This window comes from Ascaphus truei, chromosome 7 (genome assembly GCF_040206685.1).
Source record: "Ascaphus truei isolate aAscTru1 chromosome 7, aAscTru1.hap1, whole genome shotgun sequence".
NCBI classification, from domain to species: domain Eukaryota; kingdom Metazoa; phylum Chordata; class Amphibia; order Anura; family Ascaphidae; genus Ascaphus; species Ascaphus truei.
This window is the reverse complement of record NC_134489.1, coordinates 1,574,511-1,596,270: the sequence shown is the minus strand read 5'-3', so window position 1 is coordinate 1,596,270 and position 21,760 is coordinate 1,574,511. Positions and strand designations below refer to the sequence as shown.

At 48.4% G+C, this 21,760-nt stretch overlaps 1 protein-coding gene across 12 annotated transcripts in view; it reads right to left on the bottom strand.

The window, feature by feature from the left end:
• The window catches only part of TBCCD1 (TBCC domain containing 1), a 234,299-nt gene that overhangs the window by 182,155 nt on the left and 30,384 nt on the right, over positions 1 to 21,760 (bottom strand). For all 12 annotated transcript variants that reach the window (XM_075606830.1, XM_075606819.1, XM_075606820.1 and 9 more), the window contains exons 2-3: positions 4,516 to 4,671; positions 1,028 to 1,394 (exon numbers count right to left, since the gene is read on the bottom strand). In XM_075606830.1, the coding sequence (XP_075462945.1) occupies positions 1,028 to 1,394; positions 4,516 to 4,671 (523 nt within the window). The remainder of the gene's footprint in view (positions 1 to 1,027; positions 1,395 to 4,515; positions 4,672 to 21,760) is intronic.

The following is a 21,760-nucleotide window of genomic DNA, read 5'->3' as shown; positions in this document are numbered from 1 at the left end:
TATGGCCGGATTTAATTAGGTTAATGAATTTTCAAAATAAGTCCTAATACAAACTGCTTTCCTTAAATACCAAGACCTATATTTAGTAGGCAGGGCTCTTCCATAAAACACTTTCTGGCACTGGAAGACAGGTTGCAAGGGACTACATTTACAAAGCGGCGCCTGAATGAGTCTTCTAAAGTAGCACTGCTTAGTAAATACGGCCCATACCTTTATCCTCTTCAATTTTGAGAGAGAAACAGGAAACATTGCGAATAACAAAGCCAATGAAAAGGGGGAACATTAATGCCCATATTAATACCCACACCTTTTTCATCTTAGCCACTGCAAGTCCATTCTTTCTCACTCCTAAATAAATGAGCAAATTATCCAAGTATCTGCTGAATCAGGTGAGCAAAATATGATTTCTTTTAAGAGAATATTTATGGAAAAGATATACAAAATCTGGTGTAAATGAAGATGATTTTGGATTGAAAGGATGTTGATAAATAACTGGCAGTTACAAATTCTGTAGCACTGTAGTGCAGATTTCCATCCTTAGCCATTAAAAAAAAAAGCATCATAAATATGAGGTTTAATTTTAGCATTTAGTTTGTGGGAACAGAACCTGGACATTTCCTCAAATGGTGAAATTAAATGATTTATGCGGTTTACACTCTTCATTGTGGATTGTATTCTGGAGGATTTAGAATTTTTTTACAATATTCAAAACTTATAAATGAATGAAAGTAATGAAAGTACAATACTGTACCCTCCTACAAACTAAGGGTGAAGTTTTCCCAAGTCAAAAATAATTTTGAAGGCTCCAACTATTTTAAACTACACTGTGCTCTGATGATCAAGCCAAAGTCACCCGAAGCCTGCCCTAGTTCTTTATGTCTAAACCATTTTATAAGGACTTAGTAATATTTATATTGTAGGGCACATAGACGAGACTAACAATAACTGTACTGTCTATCTATACAAGATCATAATTTCCACCTCATGAGGAAAAAAAAAAGAAAAAAAATATACATTCTTTCTTTACCTTGCTGTGCCCATGCCAATTTTCGTCCCGATTTGATGCAAGCTGACATTCCAAACGGGTTCACTACAAGAGAGTCCTTTATCCAGGCCTGCAGCGTCGGCAGTGAAAATGTTTTAGAGGTCTTTGAGTATCCACTTCTTATTTGCAATGGTTCCCAGAGTGCCAAATCCAGGAAAGGATGGACTGTTCTATTCTTATCCACTGTTCCCTCAATGAGAAAGCCAATGGCTCGGACTGCCTCAAGGGATACCAGGCTACAGTGACTGGAGTGGGATGATTTAGTGAGCTGGTCGGGTTCCAAAAGTAACTCAATGAGGTAGGATAAGTGGTTTTGCATAAAGGTAAAGTGACTATAGTCATCCCAGTTCTATATATATAAAAAAAAAAAAAAGATAACAGTTAAAATATTAAACTTCATTCATTTTCCTCTTCGTTTGTCTATCTGTACAACGCAGAAGTCCTGCATTTTAAAAACTTCTATTTGATTTAAGAAAGCATATTCTTTGTTTTAGCAGCAAATCTTGTTGTAAAGTATTAATTAACTAACACATTAAGTGCATAGTTGTTGTTCCTGTTCTCTTGATAAACTACTTAGCTTGTACATTCTTAGAGGGTGGGATTTTACCAAACAGAAAAGATTACATTGTAAAAAATAAAGTGTGTATAGGCCTGCAGGCCCCCATAGGAGGAAGAGTTGTTAGGCCTTGTGTAGTGTGAATGTGGGGTAATGGGAGTGAGAATGGGTTAGATGCCCCAGGTTGGTGCTTTAGGTCTCCTGCTTTGGAGGGTGGGTGGCTTATATCAGTGTATACACTAGCAGTTAGTAAGGTATTGTATAACAAGGGGTGGCTACGTATGGTACGGTTATTAAGCACATGTGCGGGCTCATGGACACTTGTTACCAAGGGGTTAAGAAAATAAGTTTTGTTACTTCTGTAGCCAAAATACCACGTATACCTTATAAAATATCCCTGGCATGTTTACTACAGAAATGAGCTGTGTCAGCAGACTTGGCGAATGAGAAAAAAATCTGCAAGGGAATCAGCACTTGCACTGCAATTTTGAAATGCCAAATTCTACACGCAAATTAGCAAAAAAAACTAAATGTATCCCATGGAAAGCTGCAACACATTTTGGTGAAAGCAAAGTACAGCAAGATAGAATAAAAAAGTTAGTGCTTTTATTAATTGCATTTGTTGGCTATTGTTTTTATTTAGTGAATTGGGGTGTTTCGGTATTTTTGAATGTTTTATTATTGTGTGTTTTGTGCATTAATGTATTGTGATTAGGTGCCCATTGTGTGCTATAGTGGCTTATCATGCCCATATTATTATATGGGTATGATTCACTAATATAACAATCAATGGGTTCAGGGTGGGTATTAGTGGGTTCGGGGTGGGTGGTTAGGCCTCCCGGGTGGGTATCGGGGCAGGGTGGGTTAAACCCTTAATTACTGTAACGGTTATTAACCGCTAAGGTGATTAAGGGGCTGGGGCCCAATAGATTGTATTTGCTATGTATTTTTCTGACAACGTCGGACAGGGATCTTGCAGTAAGCGGACGAGGATGTCCATCATAATGCAGGGGTAAGTAGAACTGTATTTATTTTTTACATTTATGTATGCTGGCCAATGTTGTGTTTAATAATGGGCAGATAATTTATTATCCATATCTGGATAATAGTTATTTTGCCCATTACAGTACTGTATGTGTTTGGTGGGGGAGGAGGGGGTGTATTTATTTAAGTGTAGGACATGTTTAATTTTTTTACATACAGGGTTGGTACCTTAGGTCTGCGGGGACGTATGGAGACCACCCGAGGACCCCCTGACGCTCACGGGAACCACCCGAGGACCCCCGGACGCCCACGGGAACCACCCGAGGACCCCCACGGGAACCACCCGAGGACCCCCACGGGAACCACCCGAGGACCCCCACGGGAACCACCCGAGGACCCCCACGGGAACATCCCGAGGACCCCCGGACACCCACGGGAACCACCTACGGGGACGAAGCGGAGGCCCCACAGCTGTGGGGGCCCTGTGGACCTGCAGGGACCACCCGAGGGCCCCAGACCCACATGGGAACCACCCGATTGCCCCAGACACTTGTGGGGATGATCCGGGGACCCCAGACCACCCGTGGACCTCATTGGGGCCCGCAGTGAACCACCTGGAGGCCCATGGCGCCTAGCGGGGACAACAGGGTGCACTGTGGGGCCCACGGACACCAGTCGGTACCACCGGGGACCCCCGTCGGCCTGGGGTATTAATCCTGTGTGTAAAATAATAAATCATGGTTTTATGGGGGGGCACAGGGGGTGGGTGGGATGTGTATTAGTGGGTGGGTAGGTCAGTACATATTGCAATGTAATCTGCTACAGTACTGTGCTTTAACCCCTTCATTGCCTTAGCTGGCATTGCATGGCCACTAAGGTAATGAAGCTGCATACATTTTTATTTATTTTGTCTGTGAGCAGGGGGTCTCTTGAGCTGAACAAAGTTTATTTCAGCCTCAGGGACCCCCTACAGGCCCTGGTATGGGGTGCCGGTATCCCTCTGCTTTGTTTACATCCCACGTGGATTTTAACATGGAGGAGATACTGGCACCCCATACCGGGGCCTGTAACTCGGGAAGTAGGGGGTCCCCGAGACTAAAATCAACTTTGTTCAGCTCAGGAGACCCCCTGCTCATGCACACTATGAATAAAAATAAAATGTAAGAAGCTTCATTACCTTGGCAGCTATTCGCTTAGGTAATGATTTTTTATGGGGGGGGATTTTTGATACTAGTGTGAGGGAACAGGGGGTCTCCTGAGTTGAACAAAGTTGATTTCAGCCTCGGGGACCCCCTACTTCCCGAGATACAGGCCCCAGTATGGGGTGCCAGTATCCCCTCTGCTTTGTTTAGATCCCACGGTCATGTGACCCACAGGATTTTATCATAGTGATACCAGCACCCCATAACGGGGCCTGTATCGGGAAGTAGGGGATCCCCGGACCTGAAATCAATGCGGTTTAGCTCCGGAGACCCCCTGCTACATTACTGTAATGTTAGACTTTTAATAAAACCCCCGCGATCACCTGTGAGAGGTGCGCAGTTAGAGTGACTGATTCAGCCCATCTCTTACATAAAGACAGACCCCGGTAGGATTCACACAGCAGGGACCCCTGCTGTGTTACTCCGGCGGGCCATTAGTCTGCAACTGACCATCTCGGGTCCACCACGCAAAGCAACGCGGGATGTACCCAGGTATGTGTTAAAATGATGGCCGCTGCATCTGTATATATGAAAAAGGACTTTGACTAATTTACACCTTTCAAACTAAAAAAAGATGGTTGGGGGAATTATGGTTGATAAATACAAAAACACGTGTTGCCCAGCAGAATGTATGAAGACTACCTGATAAAAGAAACTTTAGAGTTATCACAAACATTACAGGATAATTTAGTCACAAACAATATTTATAGACAAAGATAATTTAGCACCTTATTATGGAAGCTTGATTGTCCAGCAAGGTCAGAAGCAGGAGATCTTGCTCTTGGACTGGGCCATTCATCCCCAATTAGAGAAGTACGCAAAGAAACTTTATTGAGCTGCTGAATGTAGAGAAAGAGAAGGAACTGCAGCGTGTCAACTGAAAGCTGTGAACAAAGAAAAAAAATGAAGTGTATGAAAAAATGAAGTGTATGAAAACATTTTTCATTTAAAGCACAACCATAGATAATCATAATATGCCCATAACATAACACATTTAGGTGGTAGATACTACTAGATACTTTGTTTTTGGTGTGCCTATTAAAGCTATAAGACATGTATTTCCACAGAAGCTAGTGTTTCTATTTATGCAGGTCGCAGCTCAAACTATTTTTTTTTTAAATCAATAACAGGGTTAATAAAAAAGGGGGGGGGGAGAGGGGGGGAGGGGGGGAAGGGGGGGAGGGGGAGGAGGGGGGGAGGGGGGGACGGGGTGGAAATTAAACAATACTAGTGTGATACCGTACAGGATTTAATAGCTTGAGAAAAAACGTTAAAATCACACTTACATAAAAACAGAGTATCAAATACCGCACAAAATGCCGTCCGCAACCTTCACTGCTCCTATAGACTGCCGAGGGGAGAATGACCGCACGCTACACTCGATACCGGCACCTCGAGTGACGTCAGCGATGCCACAAACCGGAAACTGGAAACCGGAACTCTCCTCGCGTCAGGAACTACGGGTGCTCAGACGTTCCAAATCACTAAGCTCACTAAGCTCCTCCTCCCTACGCATTTCGTGACCCGTTGTCACTTCGTCAGGGGATAATGGAGCTTAGTGGATAGGTTACTTATATACAATCCTAAATGGAAGGACCTTCCTATAAAGGGATGGGCTAGGCATTTAAAGCTACTGTATACACTATATGAATCTACAATTGATTGCAAAGAAAAACGGGATCAAATGATAGTGCCTGCAACTGCTAACCTAAACAACATCAATAATATAAACAAATGGGAGGAGGAATATTAAGGAGGGATATCCCAAATTACTCCTGTGATCTTGGAATGAATAAAAATGAATATAATTTTTTACACTCAATTGGAATAAACTTGTCTAGTATTGTTTAATTTCCACCCCCTCCCCCCCCCCCCCCTCCCAATTTCGAACTTGTGGGAGTGTTGGAGTGAAAAATCGACACTGAGTGAGGGAGATTCCAGCAGACCAGACCACGTGGGATCCGTGAGATGATCTGAAGGAAAGGGACGGATGTAACAGATTCTCTCAACTGAATGTTACCAGCCCATATCCTGTAAGTAGGATTCTAGGATTTTAGATAGGGGGACAATTGAAGAAACACACTACGCAATTGGCGTGTCCTGTTGTCTTTTCTGTTATTTCAGAAACAGCTGAACATCATTCACAAGGACTACAACTCCCCTGTCTGAAACACCACTATCAAGACCAATAACCTGCTTAAGGAAGCCTGCATTAGAGACTGCCTTGTTGGTTCACGGTATTTTGGACTTTATCCACAGCGCCAGGAACGCTGAAACCTATTACAACCCTTTAAACTACTGCCAATTACCTCAAATATAATACACATTGCCCCAGGATGTCAAGGAAAGGCCCCAAAGTGACAAAGAAGAAGGGTCTGCCGGAATACTTTGGGCGCGCCAGGCTGAGCAGAGCAGGGGCAGAAATGGCGCCCATATCGAATGCCGGGTCTGAAACGGAGCCAGATGGCGAGGAGGATGAGCGCGACAACCAAGCGCTGATGCCGGTCCGGCAATGTGACTTTACCCGACTATACACAGATCTAAAGACATTACTCCAGGCGGAGATCAAAGAACTGAAAAAAGAGGTGTCCGGGCTGGGGGAGAGGACAAGCACACTAGAAACCAAAGTGGACCAATCGATCAGAGTGATTAAGAGACAGGACAAAAAATACACAGACCTCCAGGACCAAGTGAACGAACTAAGGGAGCGCCAGGAGGACTCTGAGAACAGAGATAGACGCAATAACGTACGAATCAGAGGAGTCCCTGAAACTGTCCTAGACTGTGATGAATATATCACAAAATGGCGGAGACTCTGCTCCCTGACACCCCAAAGGACTGCCTGGCGATGGACAGATGCCATAGGGCCCTGAGGGCTAAACCGCTCCAAAACAAGCAACCCAGGGACATTGTGCTCCGGATGCATTATTACAGAACAAAGGAGGCTGTACTACATAAAACCAGACCTTTACCTGTAGTGGAATTCGAGGGCGCGAGGCTGACAATTTTCCAAGACTTGTCCCCTGTAACGCTGGCCCGCCGCAGATCCCTGATACCGATCACGAAGGTCCTGAGAGAAAAAAGGGTCCGATATAGATGGACCTTCCCCTTCAGCCTCCTGGTGGCTAAGGGAGGCAAGGCGGTCACGATGAGGGAGCTGGAAGAGGGGCCTTCCTTCCTGCACAGGTTTGGCCTGGGCGATGCCCCTACTGACAGACCCAGCGGCCCGCTCCCAGAACCCATATGGGCACAGAATGCCAAGTCCCCCAGAGCACAGAGAGACAAGGACTGAAAGGAAGGCATCCTAAAGTTAGAGTTGCGGCAGTAGTTAAGTTAAGTTAAACTGCTAAAAAGTTGCCACCACATCCCAGTGGCTCCACGTCAAAGAAAAGCCCTTATCGTTTGGCCCACCTAGAGGGAGAGACACTGCCACAAAAGGTCGAAACACTATTTCCCACGGTATCGGGCCAAGGGGCGCTTCCATAGGCCCCGACCGACAAAAGAAGTTTGCCTTCCTTTCCCATAAAAGCTCCCCCCTACACAAGATGGCGTTGGTACCTAAGATGGCGGGAATCCAAGGTGAAGCGCAGGAGCCGGAAGAAAGCGGAGAGCGGGAAGTTGGAGAGCACGCACACACCTCTGCCCTGGTGAGACGCGAGATCCAAAATGGCGACGGCCCGGAAGCGCGTCATCAGCTGAAGCCGGGAGCGACTACGCCATCTTGGAGGTGGCACGCAGACGGACCCAGCCGCCGCAGACGGATGACGTCAGCGACCAGGACAGACAAGACCGGAAGCCTCGAGAGGTGGCCGAGGAGCGCCGGACCGACAAGCCTGGGGGGAAACAGGCAATGACTTGGACAGAGGGTAGCGGCGGGAGATTCAAACCAAGCGGCACTGATATTGGCGCATTAGGAGCAGGGAGGTTGCCGCACACAGCAGAAGTGGGTAAGGGAGAGGCAATAGGAGCGGGAATAGTAAGAGGAGAGGGAAAAAGAGTGGGGGAAGAAGCAGTTCAAGTAGGAGAAGCAGCACAAGGACATGGTAGCAGAAAGTCGAGGGATGTAGAAAGCGAGAGGTAAGTGAAGGGGCGATAGCAGGATGTCAGGGTAGAGGGGGAGTGAAGGGGCAAGGTGAGAGGGCGGAGAAGGAGCAGGAGGCAGGGAGAGGACTCTTAGTGGAAGAAGGGACCAAGGAAGTGACAGAGAAAGGAAGGGTAAGTGAGCTGAAATTGCAGAGGAGAAAAGATACATCTTGAGAAGACGAGGAGGATAGCAGGACGCGAAAGTGTAGAGGGAGTAGTGAGTGGTGACTGGCAGAGGTGAGAAAGGGGGAAGTGATAGCAGGGATACAGATAGGTGAGAAAAAAGGAGCAGATGGATGAAGTTAGAACGTGATTGAGAGAAAGCAAAGAGCAAGTTGGTGAGTAGGGAATAGGTAGGTCGAGAGTTAGAGGGGTAAGAGGGGTTAGCATAAGGAGATATAGAGGGAGAACTGGGGGGCACCACTAGTTTAAGGAGATAGGGAAGTGTTGGATTGTGAAAGATTAGGAGTGGCGTGTACAGAGGAGAGGATAGTTAAGCTACTGGTAAAGAGATGGCGGGCATAAGGGGCGGAACAGAAGAATCAGAGCAAATGAAAGAGGCAGAGGAAGAAGCGCAGGCGGTCGGGCATACCACAAGGAGGAAAGGAGCAGGCAACTCGCCTAATCCGTCTAAATACAATCAAAAGGCTCATGGGGGAAGGTATTGGAGGGGAACACACACTAAATAGCCGTAGGAGTCGGCGGGGGCACACGAAGGGCAAAGCAACACTAAGAATGAGGTGAAAGGGTGGGGCAGGAGATAACAGAATACTGGAAGAAATGGGATGTGTGTTCATCCATTATAAGTTAGATAGGTTTGGTTATCAATGATAAGGGAAGAGCGGGGCAGGAGTGGTGGGAGGTGACCTGCTTCAAAGTCCGCATGGGCCACACGCTAGGGATGAAGAGGGAGACTTCAGGGCCCTTGTGAAGCCCTTTGGGTCAGGATTCTTGGAGGAGGCGTCACCCACTAAAAGCCAAATCTGGACTTCCTAAGAGGAGATCGGGAACCCAAAGGCGATGGTCTCGACGAGAGGACAAACTCGACAAGACGTTGAGAAATACTACGTTTCAAAACATGTTGTGTGTTGTTTATGTACCCCCCGGTTTTCCCTTCTGTGTCCCCCCCCCCCCCTTTGTTTCCTCAGGTGGGCGTGAAGTGATCTGGGACGCAAGAAAGAGTCGCAGCTCCAGCGGAGGACTCGCCGCTCAGGACAGAAACAGATTACGGCAGGAAAGTCAATACATGTTCTTCAATGAATAAGGAACTTCTGCTAATATCCCACAACGTTAACGGTTTCAACAATCCAGCAAAGCGTAGGGTCGCTTTCAGGGATTATAAGCGTAAGGGGGCAGAAATTTTATTTTTGCAAGAAACACACTTTCCCCAGAACAACTGTCCCAAGTACTTTGATAAAGATTTTAGGGTACGCTTCCTATTCTCAGCAAAGGTTAAAAACGAGGGGTGGCCATCTTAATACACAACCGCATACCATTTGCACCAGACAGAACATATAGTGACAAGGAGGGTAGGTTCCACATTGTGCGGGGAGCAATACGAGGGTACCCTATCACACTCGCAGCAATCTACGCCCCTAATGAAAATGCTACAGACTTTTTTGACAAATTCTTTGGGAAGCTTAGTAAAGTGGCAAAAGGGAACATTATCGTAGCGGGAGACCTGAATAGGGCACTGAATGAGGACCTAGATAGATGCTCGACCACTAACAAAACACACAGACAGGACGTATTAACAATAAAAAGAGGACTAAAAGACTGCCAACTACTCGATATATGGAGGGAGCAACACCAGGGAGTGAGAGAATACACTTTCTTCTCCCACCCACATAACAGCTACAGTAGGATAGATTACTTCCTTGTGTCCAATAGAATGGTCTCCGGGGTCTCTCGATCCGAGATCCATGATATTTCATGGTCTGACCATGCATCAATAGAGCTGCGATGCAAACTAATACCGCTAGACAGACCTAGAGCTGAATGAGATCTTGCTGAAAATCCCAGCTCTGGATCAGGGAATCCCGGGGAAAAACTCGAAGAATATTTCGTGGAGAACGAGGGGAGTGTGGCTTCACACTCCACGCTGTGGGAGGCCCATAAGGCTACCCTCAGGGGGGTACTAATGAATTTGGCCGCCAAAAGAAAAAGGGAAAGAGAGAATAAGATTAAAGAATTAGAAAAGCAGCTAGCGGAGCTCTCATCCCTACACAAGGTGAATAAGAGCGATCACACATTGAAACAGTTATTAGACACCAAAACAAAACTCAATTTCCTCCTCTCCTCCCAGGCTGAGAAGGAAATGGCCTGGTCTAAGCGGAAATTTTTTGAAAAAGCGAACAAGCCTGACACCCTACTTGCCAATAAGCTAAAAAGCAAGCTTCCAATTTACCACATTCACGCTATTCGGAACCAAAAGGGCGACCTCACCTCCATTCTTGGGAGAATTGTAGAAGAGTTTAAAAAATATTATGAAAAGCTATATAATGGAGATAAGGTTACCCACAATGCTAGAACAGGAGAGTCGTTAAAGACCTTCCTAAAAGAGGCGAATTTGCCGGTCTTGGGAAGAAGTGAGAGGGAGGCGCTCCAAACGGACTTTACGCTAGAGGAGCTTTCTGAGGTCATCAAAGCATTAAAACCTGCCAAAGCACCAGGGCCGGATGGCTTCTCAAATTTATACTATAAGAAGTATATCAAAATACTAGCCCCCCAAATGTTAAAGCTATTCAACGAAATACTGGTAGGGGCCTCCTTCCCAGCACAAATGCTACAAGCCTCAATCTCTGTGATCCACAAACCTGGAAAGGACCCGGCAGACTAAGAGCTACCGGCCCATTTCACTGATTAATTCAGATATTAAAATATACTCCAAACTTATAGCCAACAGGGTGGGTATTGTCCTTCCCAGGTTAATCCACGCGGATCAGGTGGGGTTTATCGGAGGTAGGCAAGCGGCAGACACCAGGAGAATCATTGACTTGATTGATCTGGCTCAAAAGAAAAACATACAATCCATGGTGTTAAAGTCTGGATGCTGAGAAAGCCTTTGATAGGATAGACTGGCCCTACCTAACAGAAACACTGAGAGCATTTGGCTTCGAGGGACGCCTCCTGCGGGCCATCCTCGTGTTATATGAGGGCCCGACAGCGAGAGTGAGGCATCAGGGCTTCCCCTCAGACCAATTTGCAATCAGGAGCGGAACTAGGCAGGGGTGCTTGCTGTCGCCCTTGCAGTTTGCCCTGTGCATAGAGCCCCTAGCGGCGCACATTAGAAATAGCCCAGACATCTCTGGAATCCCAACTGGAGATCAGATGCACAAAGCCGCCCTATATGCCGATGATGTTATTCTAACACTTTCCAAACCTCTCACGTCTCTCCCCAACGTATTTGGCATCCTGGGCAAATTTAACCAAATTTCGGGGTTTAAGATCAATCAGTCCGAAGCCCTCAATATCAACTTACCTAAAGAAGTAGAAAAACTGATTGACCTCAATTTTAATTTTAAATGGAAAGCCTCTGCTATCAAATATTCAGGGGTATATCTTACAAGGGACTACAAAACACTATATAAGGCAAACTTTCCCAGGGTGATCAAGACACTGGGTGAGGATCTCAGGACATGGATGAAAGGGAATATTTCATGGATTGGGAGGATACATAGCGTGAAAATGAACCTCCTCCCAAAGATGTTATATCTTTTCCAGAGCCTCCCTATCCCTTTGGTACAAGCTGACATCCTTTCCCTGCAGTCACAAATCATGAAATTTATTTGGAATAAGAAAAACCCAAGAATTGCAAAGGGTATTTTGAAGCGACCCACAATAAGAGGAGGTTTAGCTGTGCCTTGCTTGCTGGCTTATTACAAAGCAGCCCAATTAGGGCAGATTCTCCAATGGCACACGGACCCAAGCATACGGAGATGGGTAGAGTTGGAGAGGAATTGCTGTACACCGATTGAACTCCAAAACTTAATCTGGCTACATAAAAAGAGGGGTACGCAAGATGGAAATACCGCTACAGACCATGATTAATTCATTAAGAGTTTGGGAAGCCACTAAATTTAGCTGTAATTTGACTACTAAAGGATCACTGATGACGCCAATTGTCGGCAACCCAGACTTCGCTCCAGGACTGAATAGCAAGAATCTTTTAAATTGGATTCAAACGGGGATAACCCATCTTAAAGATCTGGAGGGTAGAAAATATATACAAACTTTCGAGCAAATTAAATCCACTAAAGCTATCCCAAATAAGGAATTCTTTAGATACCTTCAGATCAGAGATTTTTACAATAAAACCCCAATCAGACCGGCACAAACTAATTTTGAGCAGCTGTGTTCTATAGGTACGGACACAAGGGGACTTACATCTAGAATGTACAGGGAAGTGATCTGTCTGGCGACGCCCAACGAGAACAGACTGTGTTACATTAGACACTGGGTAGCTGATTTAGGGGAGACTTTAGAGGACGAAGAGTGGGACAGAATTATCCAAGCAGCAGCAAAAAGCTCAATCTGCACCACATTAAAGGAGAACACATATAAAGTCCTTATGCGGTGGTATTACACCCCAACTTGATTAGCTAAATTCGTTAGGGGCTACTCCCCGCTCTGCCCTAAACAATGTGGGGAGGTGGCAGACTTGCGACACATGCTGTGGTCTTGCTCAAAGGTGGCCCATATTTGGGAACAAATTAGAGAGTGGATACTTCGGATTCTCGGTTTTGAGATCCCCCTGGACCCGTGGGTGTTCCTGTTGGGCAGACGGATCCGGGGTTTGTCAAATGCGGTGCATAAATTGATCGCGCATTTTGCAATAGCCACGAGGTGCGAGATCGCAGCATTATGGAAGCAACAAGAAATCCCAATTATCCCTAAGATCAGAAACAGGATTTGGCATGTTTGCCAGATGGAACAATTAACAAGTTTAGTTAATGACACCGGCAAAAAAAATCTAAAAGTCTGGGCACCTTGCCTGGCCCAGTTAGACTTCCCAGGGGTGGATGCCACCGCGATATTTCAATGATAAGATTATATGCGTTCTCCTTTGACGGTCAGAACTACGACACGACACAGCGACGAACTGGTAGAGGACAGCCCCACCGATAGAGGATCTGTGTCACGGTAGCTTGTGACAGGTTGTAATTTACACCAAAACTATATATAAATATATATATACCTGGGATTGAACTGGGACGAGACTTAAGATATAATAAAGTGATTTTATTCCTTGATAAAGGTGAACACAGCAGATTAAACAATAACAGCAAAATATAGACACTTACTTAAAGATTAGGACAGAAGGCCATCAGGATACAGACTGCCACTTCTCCCATATTTCAGTTGACATCACAGCAATACATGCAGGACACATGCATGAAGACATTTGCATGAAGAACATTTGCATGAACAACATGAAGAACTTTGCATGAACAACATGGATAAAAGGGTAGCTCTGACTTATATATCATTTTAACCCTTGCATCCCAGTTTACGGCGCCGTGCCGTCTAGTAAAATCCCCTTTGAAGCTTTTGAAGCTGACTTTGGGCTTTCAGAGTCCCGTGTGAAAAGTTACACTTACTCTGGTTAATTCCTTTTGTCCGTTGGGCCAAGCATAAGCAATTAGCAATTTGGTCTTTGATGACCAGGCTTGTAAATTCTAGCCTTTCCTGCTCATTATCATAGCAGGGGTTCCTCAGAACTCAACCAGAATTTCATATTTACTGCAAATCATTGCCTAACTCCCGTTCCGTAATACCTACAAGCAGAGGAGACCTATTAATACATCCCGTCCCACCTGACGCTCGCAGAGAGACCCAACATTACAGTGTAATATGAAAATTAATAGAGATATTAATATCTGGCATTTACTAGCGGTTAAATATACAATGTTTAGACTCAAAAGATCGGCTAACTCCCACGGATACACATATGTAATTCTTAGCCTTTTCAGCCAAGGACATCTCATAATATTCTTATATTTAATAAGGACACCCATTCAGATATCCTGCTTGGGGTAGCCCCACCCTGGCCCCATCAATAAAACCTTTTGAAGCAGGGAGGACATTTGTCATGTTCCCTCCTGCAGGAAACCTTGGTGTGTAAGTGTGAGTTACCACGTTTACAAAAACATCCTCTTCATTGCTTCCTGGGTCTTGCATAGCAATTAGGTAATCACTCTCTTGATTACTATGTATCACACCTAGCCCAGACCTCTCTTTTGATATGCATTTCCAGAGAGGAAGCTTGCATATCAAACGTGAATAGACTCATGAGTCACAGCAGTTGGCCTGTACATTTTAAAAACTGCAGAAAGTCACTTTATCAAAAATATATGTCCCTCTTTATGACAAAGTTATATTTTTAATATGTGTGTACTTGGGGGGTGACCCGGAGGCTGTACCCCCAAGGCTCAGGGTCCTGGCTTACTCCGTTACCAAATTACCAGTTTTCAGGTAACTGTTTATTCAGCACTGCATATAAGATTAACCCCTTAAGTCCCAGTGGGTGGGTTATGAAGACACTGACCCAGCAACAATACATTTTACACAGGGGAAAAAGCATTTTCATGTTATAATAGGGTTAAATCACATTTCTGGACCTCAGCCCAGTTAACCCCTTGTCTCCCTGGCGAGGTTAGAGGGGGGCCCTTGGGGAGTAACCCCGTTAATCCCGGGCCAAACCCTCACTATCGTCACACCTCAATACGTCCTGAGGGATTGGCCTGGCAAAATTGTCCTCCGGCATTGACCAGTACACCGTGGATTGTAAAGTCCAGATCCTGCAAAGCCGGGCATTCTCCTTTGCCTCCCTCTGCCCCCCACCCAGTGCCTTGGGAACCAAGTCCATGGTGAGAGGGGCTCCTGTGCAGACTCTGCTGCACATTGCCCAGAGACTGGCATATCTCTGCACCAACAGGAGACCAGCTATCCAGCACAGACCGTCGCTTTCCTGTCAACCAAGTCTGGGAAAGGGTTATGTCACTATTCTGTAGGGACCCTACCTGCCCTGGCTCAGTGCCAACCTGTAGCTGCTCCGCTATACTCCTGACTCTCCTCCCTGGCTGCCTATCTACCCACAGCCTCTCCTTTGGGAACCCAGGGGGTTCTGTCAGAGGGGTCACTCCTGGCCAGTCAGAACAAGGGACCTTCTGCCTACCTAGCCCATCCCTAGCTTCTGCCAGCTGCCTAACACCCCACTGACCTCCTATCTCCCCCTGCTCCACGGTGCCTCCCTGCCTAGCCTCCCCTAGGCCCAGCACCTCAGCCTGCTGCTTACCTCCCTGCAGCCCACCTGCACTCCTCTCCTCCCTGGGCAATCCTACCCCAGACCCTGGAACTACCTGAGTGCACCTACCTCCCTGACCTTGTCTCCCCCTTACCAGGGATGAGCTCAGGGGCACCTCTCCAGATGCAACCGCCTTAGCGCTTGGCTGGCAGGTATCCCTGGGGTGGCAAAAACTGGCCACTGCCCATGATACCCCCAGCCCATAGCTAGGCTGCAACAGGGGGTTGCTGATCTGAGAAACCCCCTGGGGCTCTGCCAGGGTAACGGGAAACTCTAGCTGCAATACCTGCTGCTTTCCCTCCCTGGCTACCACTAGCCCTCCTTCTCTCACTGAGATCTGCTGCTGGCTACCTACCTGCAGCCTCCCCTCACTCCGCTTCTCCCTAGCTAACCCTAACCTGGGTCCTAGGTACACCTGAGTGAGGCCATCTCCCTGACACTGTCTCCCCCTTACCAGGAATGAGCTCAGGGGCACCTCTCCAGATGCAACCGCCTTAGCGCTTGGCTGGCAGGTATCCCTGCGGTGGCACAAGACTGCCACTGCCCCGGATACCCCCAGCCCATAGCCAGGCTGCAACAGGGGGTTGCTGATCTGAGACACCCCCTGAGGCTCTGCCAGGGTAGCGGGGAAAACTGGCTGGCTCACTTGCTGCCTTCCCTCCCCGGTTCCCACTGGCCCACCCAACCCTCTCCCAGGCAATCCTACCCTAGAGCTGGGTGCTAATGAGGCTAGCCCCTCTCCCTGAAGCTGTGCCCCCATTACCGGAGGTGAGCTCAGGGTTGCTAGTGCAGATGCACCCACCTTAGCTTCTGGCTGGCAGGTAATCTGGGGGTGGTCTAACTGTGCCACAACCCCTGGTACCTACAGCCCATAGCAAGGCTGCAACAGTGGGGCTCTTAACTGAGAGTCCCCTTGCTGCTCCGCCCAGGTAATGGGGAAGCCTGGTGGCCCTACAAGCTGCCCTTCCTTCCCCTCCCCTGAGATCTGCTGCTGGCTACCTACCTGCAGCCTCCCCTCACTCCACTTCTCCCTAGCTAATCTTAACCTGGATCCTAGGGACACCTGAGTGAGGCCATCTCCCTGACACTGTCTCCCCATTACCAGGGATGAGCTCAGGGTTGCTGGTGCAGATGCACCCACCTTAGCTCTTGGCTGGCAGGTAATCCGGGGGTGGTCTAACTTTGCCACAACCCCGGACACCTCCAGCCCATAGCAAAGCTGCAACAGTGGGGCTCTTAACTGAGAGTCCCCTTGCTGCTCCACCAGGGTAATGGGGACGTCTAGCTGCCCTACAAGCTGCCCGTCCTTCCCCTCCCCTGGTACCCCTATCTCCTGCCACCCCCCGGTCACCCCTATAGTGAAACAACAGGGTACAGTCATAGGGAAACATAAGTCAGAGTCAGTCTGCGACTTGGTCTGGCTTACCTTGCTGGTCCCTGCAGAGACTGCCGCCTTCGTTGGTCCCAATTGCAGGGGGACTGGAGCAGCCGCCGCCGGCCCCATCTGGGCTGGGCAGCACCGGTCCGCTGCCGCAACAGCGCCCGGGTTGGGTACAGGTAAAACGGTGCAGGACAAGGGTCCCAGATCTTTGTGGAGGAACACAGCTCCATGCAAACTTGGTAAAATAACCCCCTCCCACAAACCCTGTCCCTCCCCCCAAATAAAACTGCCGCCGGCAGGATGCCGGAGTGGCGGCATCTTCTCTGCCGCCGCCGCTGGTTCACCGCCGGGATCAGGTGGATGGCCGCTGCTCTCCGCCGCTGTTGCTGATGCAGCCCGTCCAGGTTCTCCAGGAGACGTCCCGAGGAGGGTTGTCGCCCCGGCTGGGCGGGAGCCATCAGAGGATGCCGCTAACTGGGTCATCTTTTCCGCAGCTCGTGAGCGTTGGCCCTGCGGGACTTCTTCGCCTGACCGCGCACGGTCAGGGCACTGGGCATTATTGTAGCCCATTTGTTGGCAGTGCCGCAGCAACTGCCGGTGCTTCTCCGCCACCGGTGGACTAACCCCAGGAAGGGGCAACGGAGTCCAGAGCGGAGATGCTTGAGCGCCGGGCTCTGGGAGGGGATAAGCGGGTCGGATCATTGCCAGCTTCAGTTGCTCGAGCCGCTCTGCCGGGGACATCTCTCCCTGCGCAAACATCAGGGCCAGCAATTCTGGGTAAAATGGACTGGTCGCCGCAACGGCCAATACCTCTCCTGGTGCAAGACTTCCATGGTCTCCGAGACCACCCGCTCCCTCCACAAGTCTCTGCCGTCCCGGAGCTGGGTCCCTTCCCTGCTCTCCGGGCGGTGTGATGGTTACAGCAGCTGCAGCTGTGGATCTTTGCTCAGCCTGCCGGGTTTCATGCTCACCCATTGCTGTCTCTCTCTCAGCCTTGCTGGCTGCTGGTCCCCATGCCGACTTGATGCACTCCTCCGGTCTCAGTGCCCGGCTCCAGTCAGACGGATGGCCAGCACTTTGGTTCTGGAGGCAATGCTTCTCACAAGTAGGGGAACAGTGAGGAGGTGCCATATCTTGTGTTATATGTTGTACACTGTGTGTTCAATATCTTTAGTCCCAGGAACTTGCAATTACCATCAAGTTCCCAATGGATCACAGTACCCCGCAGAATACTGTAATCCAGGTCCAGTTCAGTCCCGCCAGCTGCCACCAGTTAATTACAAGCTTGTCACGGTAGCTTGTGACAGGTTGTAATTTACACCAAAACTATATATAAATATATATATACCTGGGTTTGAACTGGGACGAGACTTAAGATATAATAAAGTGATTTTATTCCTTGATAAAGGTGAACACAGCAGATTATACAATAACAGCAAAATATAGACACTTACTTAAAGATTAGGACAGAAGGCCATCAGGATACAGACTGCCACTTCTCCCATATTTCAGTTGACATCACAGCAATACATGCAGGACACATGCATGAAGAACATTTGCATGAACAACATGAAGAACTTTGCATGAACAACATGGATAAAAGGGTGGCTCTGACTTATATATCAGCTTACGGCGCCGTGCCGTCTAGTAAAATCCCCTTTGAAGCCGACTTTGGGCTTTCAGAGTCCCGTGTGAAAAGTTACACTTACTCTGGTTAATTCCTTTTGTCCGTTGGGCCAAGCATAAGCAATTAGCAATTTGGTCTTTGATGACCAGGCTTGTAAATTCTAGCCTTTCCTGCTCATTATCATAGCAGGGGTTCCTCAGAACTCAACCAAAATTTCATATTTACTGCAAATCATTGCCTAACTCCCGTTCCGTAATACCTACAAGCAGAGGAGACCTATTAATACATCCCGTCCCACCTGACGCTCGCAGAGAGACCCAACATTACAGTGTAATATGAAAATTAATAGAGATATTAATATCTGGCATTTACTAGCGGTTAAATATACAATGTTTAGACTCAAAAGATCGGCTAACTCCCACGGATACACATATGTAATTCTTAGCCTTTTCAGCCAAGGACATCTCATAATATTCTTATATTTAATAAGGACACCCATTCAGATATCCTGCTTGGGGTAGCCCCACCCTGGCCCCATCAATAAAACCTTTTGAAGCAGGGAGGACATTTGTCATGTTCCCTCCTGCAGGAAACCTTGGTGTGTAAGTGTGAGTTACCACATTTACAAAAACATATTCTTCATTGCTTCCTGGGTCTTGCATAGCAATTAGGTAATCACTCTCTTGATTACTATGTATCACACCTAGCCCAGACCTCTCTTTTGATATGCATTTCCAGAGAGGAAGCTTGCATATCAAACGTGAATAGACTCATGAGTCACAGCAGTTGGCCTGTACATTTTAAAAACTGCAGAAAGTCACTTTATCAAAAATATATGTCCCTCTTTATGACAAAGTTATATTTTTAATATGTGTGTACTTGGGGGGTGACCCGGAGGCTGTACCCCCAAGGCTCAGGGTCCTGGCTTACTCCGTTACCAAATTACCAGTTTTCAGGTAACTGTTTATTCAGCACTGCATATAAGATTAACCCCTTAAGTCCCGGTGGGTGGGTTATGCAGACACTGACCCAGCAACAATACATTTTACACAGGGGAATAAGCATTTTCATGTTATAACAAGGGTTAAATCACATTTCTGGACCTCAGCCCAGTTAACCCCTTGTCTCCCTGGCGAGGTTAGAGGGGGGCCCTTGGGGAGTAACCCCGTTAATCCCGGGCCAAACCCTCACTATCGTCAGAATCGGTAAGTGGACACGCCTTGCCCCAGATAGATACAACAAATATCATCTATTAGGACTATACAAAGACAGCAGCAAGCAAAGAAGCACGATGCCTCGGTTCTCTTCGCCCCCTCACTCCCCCTTCCCTCACTCCCCCTTCCCTCACTCTCCCTTCCCTCAACCTCCCCTCCCTCCCCCGGATCCCTTGTCTGTTATGTCTTGTCTGTAGTGTCTTCTGTCTTTAGTAGCTTACATTTCAGCTGCGGTAGGAAGGTTGTTGTTGTATGTTAAAAAAAAAAATTGTAATTGGAAATGATACAATGGGCTGTGATACAATGTCTGCACATGTAACTCCAATAAAAAATGTAAGTTGGAAGAAAAAAAAAACATCCAAATGGCAGGCAAATTATAGTCACTTGCAGGCAAGGCTGACTTGCTGACCCTCCAAGTCATTGTCACGGGAGACCAGCACTTTTACACCTTAATACCCGGATTCTTTGATCGAGCAAAGCGAAGAGGTAAAATAAATGGTGATTTATTTACAGAATAAACACACACACACACACACACACTAGTTTACAATTACACTCAAAATACCCTTACTGGGACAGGGGCAAACGAAAAAACTTCTTCCCAAAACGAAATCTTGGTAACAAATGTCTCTAGGAGCAATTTCCCAGGAACAGAGATTGCTCGCAAACAGAGATGGAAACAGTCTGGTCAGTGGCGCCAATCGCAACCACTGTGTACTCCGCCGGAGCTGCTTCCTTCGTTCTGCTGCTGTAGAATTGGACTTTGGAACATCAGTTCTTACGAAATCTTTATCCTTGTTACGAATCTTGGTTACGATGTTCTAGAAATGTAGAACTAAGCTGGATCTGGTTCCCGATGGGCTGCAGGGTTTCTTATGCACTCAACAGTCTTATACTGAGGAGGAGGGGGGAGAAGGGGGGGAGGAAGGGAGGAGGTGCCGGCAGCCCTACAAATCCCCCACCAGCCACCGTACTTCCCCCAGCATTTCCCGCACTACCCTCGCACATCCCCCAGCAGCCTCACTTCCCCAGGCAGCTCAACGCCGATCCCCCCCGCCAACCCCCCCCAGCCCCGCACCGATCTCCCCCCCCCCAGCCCCGCACCGATCCCCGCCAGCAGCCCCTGCACCAATCCCCCAGCCCCCCCCCCCCCCCAGCCCCGCACAACGTGTTGGCACTTATGTCACTGAGGGTGGGCCCGGCGCAGGGGGCGACAGGTGAGGGTGGGCCCGGCGGAGGGGGCGACGGCTGAGGGCGAGCCGCGGGCCCAGCAGCTGGAGGTAGCGATGGAGCAGACCCAACGTACGCAGCTTGCCCTGGTCAACCTGAGAGCTCAGCACCCTCGGGAGAGAGACGGCCAATGAGTGCAAGCTCTCAGACAGCGCCTCTCCCAAGACCCAGCTACTCGACTCCTCCAACTCCCGCACGAATCCCCCTCCCCCCCAGCCCCGCACCGATCCTGGCCAGCAGCCCCACGATGCCCCAGCAGCTGACACCAAAGGTAGGGGGGCAGGTGGGGCTGTGTGCTGTGCAGTGTGTGCTGTGCTGTGCCGTGTGCAGTGCTATGCCGTGTGCAGTGCTGTGCCATATGTAGAGCTGTGCCGTGTGCAGTGCTGTGCCATTTGCAGTGCGTGCGGTGTGCTGTGAAAGTGTGCTGTAAGTGTGTGCAGTGAGTGTGTGCAGTGTGCAGTGTGCTGTGAGTGTGTGCAGTGTGCAGTGAGTGTGTGCAGTGTGCAGTGAGTGTGTGCAGTGTGCAGTGAGTGTGTGCAGTGTGCAGTGTGCAGTGTGCAGTGTGCAGTGTGCAGTGAGTGTGTGCAGTGTGCAGTGAGTGTGTGCAGGGTGCAGTGAGTGTGTGCAGGGTGCAGTGAGTGTGTGCAGGGTGCAGTGAGTGTGTGCAGGGTGCAGTGAGTGTGTGCAGGGTGCAGTGAGTGTGTGCAGTGTGCAGTGAGTGTGTGCAGTGTGCAGTGAGTGTGTGCAGGGTGCAGTGAGTGTGTGCAGTGTGCAGTGTGCAGTGAGTGTGTGCAGTGTGCAGTGAGTGTGTGCAGTGTGCAGTGAGTGTGTGCAGTGTGCAGTGAGTGTGTGCAGTGTGCAGTGAGTGTGTGCAGTGAGCAGTGAGTGTGTGCAGTGAGCAGTGAGTGTGTGCAGTGAGCAGTGAGTGTGTGCAGTGTGCGTGAGTAGTGTGCTGTGTGCGTGAGTAGTGTGCTGTGTGCGTGCAGTGTGCTGTGTGCGTGCAGTGTGCTGTGAGTGAGTGTGTGCAGTGTGCTGTGAGTGAGTGTGTGCAGTGTGCTGTGAGTGAGTGTGTGCAGTGTGCTGTGAGTGAGTGTGTGCAGTGAGTGAGTGTGTGCAGTGTGCTGTGAGTGAG